Source organism: Pan paniscus, chromosome 14 (assembly GCF_029289425.2).
Source record: "Pan paniscus chromosome 14, NHGRI_mPanPan1-v2.0_pri, whole genome shotgun sequence".
NCBI lineage: Eukaryota > Metazoa > Chordata > Mammalia > Primates > Hominidae > Pan > Pan paniscus.
The window spans coordinates 18,255,582-18,261,169 of NC_073263.2; the positions used below are offsets into that span (position 1 = coordinate 18,255,582).

At 37.3% G+C, this 5,588-nt stretch overlaps 1 protein-coding gene across 1 annotated transcript; it reads left to right on the forward strand.

Annotated features, from left to right (window-relative positions):
• Window positions 1-1,959: 1,959 nt before the first annotated feature.
• Window positions 1,960-4,559, forward strand: LOC100986897 (telomeric repeat-binding factor 1-like). The gene has a single exon (XM_055097206.2). It carries the CDS (start codon window positions 1,960-1,962, stop codon window positions 3,181-3,183), a length of 1,224 nt encoding a protein of 407 aa, XP_054953181.1. The 3' UTR covers window positions 3,184-4,559.
• The last annotated feature ends 1,029 nt before the right edge of the window (window positions 4,560-5,588 follow it).

Consider the following 5,588-nt stretch of genomic DNA (forward strand, 5'->3'; position numbering starts at 1 on the left):
AGAGGCTGGTGGGGGAAGAGAGTAAACAGGAACCCCATATATTTTGCTCACATTTTCTGAAAACCTAAAACTGGTCTAAAAATCAAAGTCTATTAATTTTTTAAAACACCTTGAAACAGTATGTCTATTAGTTCCCTGCCTTTGTGAAAATAAGAGCAGACTTTTGGTTTTTCTTCTTTAGGACAAGAATTATATTTTTATAATAACTCCTCCATTACTTTTGATATATCTAATTATTTCTTTAATAACTGGATCAAACACTTTAATATTAATGAAGGTAGAGCCAATAGGATATCCTGGTAGATTGGAAGAGACAGTGAGAGAAACAGAGGCATAAAGGATGATGCTGAAGTTTTTGGCTTGAGCAAGAAGAAGCAGGGCTCGTACTAGGGTGAGCCAAGTGAGATGTTGAGGGCATACAATTTAAGGAGGCCCTTGCATAGCCATGCAAAAGCAAGGTCAGCACTTCCTTGATGCTCTGAATGCCTTAAAGTTTGTGCCTAAGTGGTTGGCTTACTTCACTCTTGTCCTAGTCCTGACTGGATCAATGGTATCACCATCCACTGAGTTGGGGCAGGCTGAGCAGAAGCAAATTTGGGGAGGCTGGATTGAATATAGAAGCTTGGTTCCGGACATGTTGACTTTGAGATGGCCATTGAACATTCAAGTGAAGACATCCGGTACTCAGCTGGATCTCTGAGTCTATATCTCAGGAAAGAGGCTGAGACTAAAGTTATGTATTTAGAACTTATCACAAGACTAAATGAACTCATGAAGAAAGTGAGTGTGAATGGATAGTTAGATGGATAAGGGAAGAGTTTCAAGGCCTGAGCCATGAAATACTTCTATTTGTCAGAAAGAAAAAGAGCAGGCAATAAGAGAAGGAACACTGGCAGTGTGTATTCCTGGAAGACAAGACAATGCTTCAAGGAGTAGAGAGTAATAAGTTGTGTTTCATGCTGCTAGAGTTGAGTTAGACAAAGCTTGAAACTAGAACTTTGGTATTAGTAGCATTGAGGTCATCGACGATGTTGACTAAAACAGTTTTGGTGGAGGGATGACAACAGAAGCCTGAACAGAGTGCACTGAAGAGAGAAGAAGAGAGGAGAGAAATTTGATTCTGCATATACATAAAACTCTTTCAAGGTCTTCTTTTAGAAAGAGTAAGGAAGATAGAGAGAGAGACAGACAGACAGAGTGAGAGAGATGAGAGAGAAGCCAGAGGGGGAAGAGAGGTCCAGAATTTAATACTTTCCCAGTTTTTCCAGTTTGCATCTCAACCCCTTATGTCTGGGTTTTAGCAGTGGATACTTTGAGATTCTAATATTTATCTCCTCAGAAGGTGAGATGCAGAAGAGGAGATAGGAAATTGAGGTAATAACTACTTTCTTCTGATGGGTGGGAAAAATTCTATATGAGAATTTTTCTACCAAGACACATGTGAAAGGAAGTGGCAACATGTGGCAATTCATCTAAGATCAGCAACTTTTTTTCTCTGTTTGAATTTGTTGATTTGGAAGGTATTTGTCTAGCTCTGCAACAGAATCATTACTTGCTCTACCAACTTTTCTAAAGTCTCACATGCTGATGCCAGTTAAGAAAGAATACATTTTAGTCTGTCAACTTTTGCTTACAAAAGAGGATCTAAAAGTGTATTCCAAGGTAATTTGAACACTCTTTCAAGATGGTGCATATTTTAGTAGGTCCACAGAACAGTAAATATAACTTGATAATCACCCCAAACATTTCTTGAATTGGGAAATCGAATTGGCAGGTTTGCATAATAAAGGGCTAAAATTATGAACCACACAAGATTTGCCTGAAACTTGATTGTTCAGGCTCACAATTCTCTATTGAATACTCTTGTGCTTGCTTTTGTATTTATCCATTTTCATGTAACTGCTTAGAGCAGACATTTCTTTTTTAAATCTTTTTTCATAAAAATAAATTTTAATAAATATGCCGGCGGATGGTAGGGATGCCGACCCTACTGAGGAACAGGTGGCAGAAACAGAGAGAAACGATGAGGAGCAGTTCGAATGCCAGGAACGGCTCAAGTGCCAGGTGCAGGTGGGGGCCCCCGCGGAGGAGGAGGAGGAGGAGGAGGAGGACGCGGGCCTGGTGGCCGAGGCCGAGGCCGTGGCTGCCGGCTGCATGCTCGATTTCCTCTGCCTCTCTCTTTGCCGAGCTTTCCGCGACGGCCGCTCCAAGGACTTCTGCAGGACCCGCAACAGCGCAGAGGCTATTATTCACGGACTATCCAGTCTAACAGCTTACCAGTTGAGAATGATATACGTATGTCAGTTTTTGACAAGAATTGCAGCAGGAAAAACCCTTGATGCACAGTTTGAAAATGATGAACGAATTACACCCTTGGAATCAGCCCTGATGATTTGGGGTTCGATTGAAAAGGAACATGACAAACTTCAAGAAGAAATACAGAATTTAATTAAAATTCAGGCTATAGCTGTTTGTATGGAAAATGACAACTTTAAAGAAGCAGAAGAAGTCTTTGAAAGAATATTTGGTGATCCAAATTCTTACATGCCTCTCAAAAGCAAATTGCTTGTGATAATCTCTCAGAAAGATACATTTCATTCCTTTTTTCAACACTTCAGCTACAACCACATGATGGAGAAAATTAAGAGTTATGTGAATTATGTGCTAAGTGAAAAATCATCAACCTTTCTAATGAAGGCAGCAGCAAAAGTAGTAGAAAGTAAAAGAACAAGAACAATAACTTCTCAAGATAAACCTAATGGTAATTATGTTGACATGGAAACTGAAGCTAATTTGGATACAAGAAAAAGGACTCACAAGAATCTTTTCTTATCTAAGCTGCAACATGGAACCCAGCAACAAGACCTTAATAAGAAAGAAAGAAGAGTAGGAACTCCTCAAAGTACAAAAAAGAAAAAAGAAAGCAGAAGAGCCACTGAAAGCAGAATACCTGTTTCAAAGAGGCAACCGGTAACTCCTGAAAAACATCGAGCTAGAAAAAGACAGTCATGGCTTTGGGAAGAAGACAGGAATTTGAGATCTGGCGTGAGGAAATATGGAGAGGGAAACTGGTCTAAAATACTACTGCATTATAAATTCAACAACCGGACAAGTGTCATGTTAAAAGATAAATGGAGGACCATGAAGAAACTAAAACTGATTTGCTCAGACAGCGAAGACTGATTGTGTTTGTAAAAGCTTTATGAAAGGACAGTTAAGTATTTTGATCACTGCATTTTGTTTGAAACTTGTGTCATTGATGTATTTTAAAACTTCTGTTTAAAGCATTACAGTATTTTTCTGTGACCATCAATTAATATGAGGGTTTGTGCTATAAGAGTTAAAGCATGTGCTATCATTGTATTCTTTAAGAACTTTATTTTGATAAAATGTAAGTTTGTTGAACCCTGCCACATTTAGTATCCCCACCCCCAAAACCTGTTCCAATGAAAAAATTAAAACCTGTTACGAAAAAAAAAAAAATTCAGTTAACCTATTTTGTGTCTGTAGGCTGACCTCAACCCTGTAACATAACCCATTAAAATGAATTTTCTTTTTTTTTAAGACAGAGTTTCTCTCTGTCACCCAAGCTGGAATGCAATGGCACTATTTCAGCTCACTGCAACCTCTGCCTCCCGGGTTCAAGCGATTCTCCTGCCTCAGCCTCCTGAGTAGCTGGGATTATAGGCACACACCACCATGCCCAGCTAAGTTTTGTATTTTTAGTAAAGGCGGGATTTCACCATGCTGGTCAGGATGGTCTCGAACTCCTGACTTCATGATCCACCCACCTCGGCCTCCCAAAGTGCTGAGATTACAGACGTGAGCCACTGTGTCCTGCCTAAAATGAATTTTCTAGACGATTGAATAACAGTAGTCCTTTGATAGGAGATAATGACTTGGTTTATGGCCTTAATATACTACTTAATTACTTAAGATGTTTATTAATAGAATGATAAATGTACAGAGTAACCTATAAGTGTGACATACTTTTGCTTTCAGTAGTTTCATGTAAAGAAAAAAACTTGAAAATAGTAATACCTGAGGACCCATGGGAATAATAGACACTAGGGAGGTAGGGTGGGGAGCGGGGACAAGAGCTGAAAAACTACCTACTGGGGACTCTGCTCACTACCTGGGTGACAGGATCATCCATACCCTAAACCTCAACATCACACAGTACACCCAGCTAACAAACCTGCCCATGTGTTCCCTGAATCTAAAAAAAAATCAAAATAATTGTTTTAAAAAAGAAAAAGACAATAGTATTACCCATGGGACAAAATTTGTACTATTAGCAAGAATCATTTGTGTCTCATTTAGAAACAATTTGACTTTTGTTCCAGTGTTTAAACTTTGACAAAAATGGTTTTGAATAGATCTTTGTAACCTGATGCCATAAATACAAGATTCTCTGATACCTTCTTTTAACATATCAATATTGGGCCTAAAAGAGTATTCTATAAAGCTTAAATTGGTATTAACTATGATCATCTTGATGTCTATGATAGATAATAAACAAGGTCATACATACCTTACTAAACAATTTTGGTTTTTCACCAACATTTTATTTAAAAGATTTAGACTAATTAAATTATTTAGCATTTCGAGTCATGTGCTTTATTTAGCAAGTGAGTAAAAATATTGGAATATTGAAGTATTTGCATAAAAAATCAAATGGTAGTGTTTTGTGATCTCTATTGTATTTCCTATTAAGGTTTCATATATTACTTTCCCATTGTTCCTGAATTTGAAACATGGATGAGTACCATAAAAAAATAAATAAATAAATATGCCAAACTCACTCCAATAGCATCCATCATATCATATGTATTATATAAATACATATTTTACCATTATAATTGACAAACCAGGAATTATGAGCTTGATTTTTGTGGATGCATTAGGAGCAGTGTTTCTTTATAGGATATAATATTTTGTAATTTCTTATTCTTTACTGCTTGCTGTGCTGTAAAACGTTTATAAAATGAGTTGCTTTTGGGGTGTGAAATGAGCAATCATCAGAGGAAAAGCATTAAGGACAAGAAAGTGGAGTGAGGATCATGAAGCACGTACATTTCTTTCTCAAGGTAGTGGGTAAATTTCAGCTCCATGGAAAATCTTGAGAAAGAATCCAGCAAGAATGAGATCATGAAATGTTAGCTTTCCCCAAGTAGAAATTCCATAATAGAACTATAAAATTGCTGCTTACAAATTTTTGCTTCTAAATTCTACTTGAAATTAGGGAATTGAAAGGGCCAGGAGAGACCTTGGAATTCATCTAGTCTGAACTTATTTTACATAGGAAAAGCTAAGCTGAGCCATTCTGCAAGTCACACTAATGTGACATAGAAAATACTAGAACCTAAGGTTCTGAATTACTGTTTCAGGTGTTCATCTGCTACAACAAACATTTATCAAACACCTAGTAGGTAAAAGAGATCATTTAAACCCACCCCAAAGGATACAAAGTTGAGGAAAGCACTCTTTGCCTTTGCAGAAATCACAATCTATTATCAAAGCAAATGATAGAAATTTCAATATCTAAAACACAAGATCTAATGTGTTAAGTGCCATGAGAATGATAT

Bases quoted from the DNA above. Each gene is read 5' to 3' on its own strand.
- LOC100986897 (XM_055097206.2), top strand. From the start codon at position 1,960: ATGCCGGCGGATGGTAGGGATGCCGACCCTACTGAGGAACAGGTGGCA.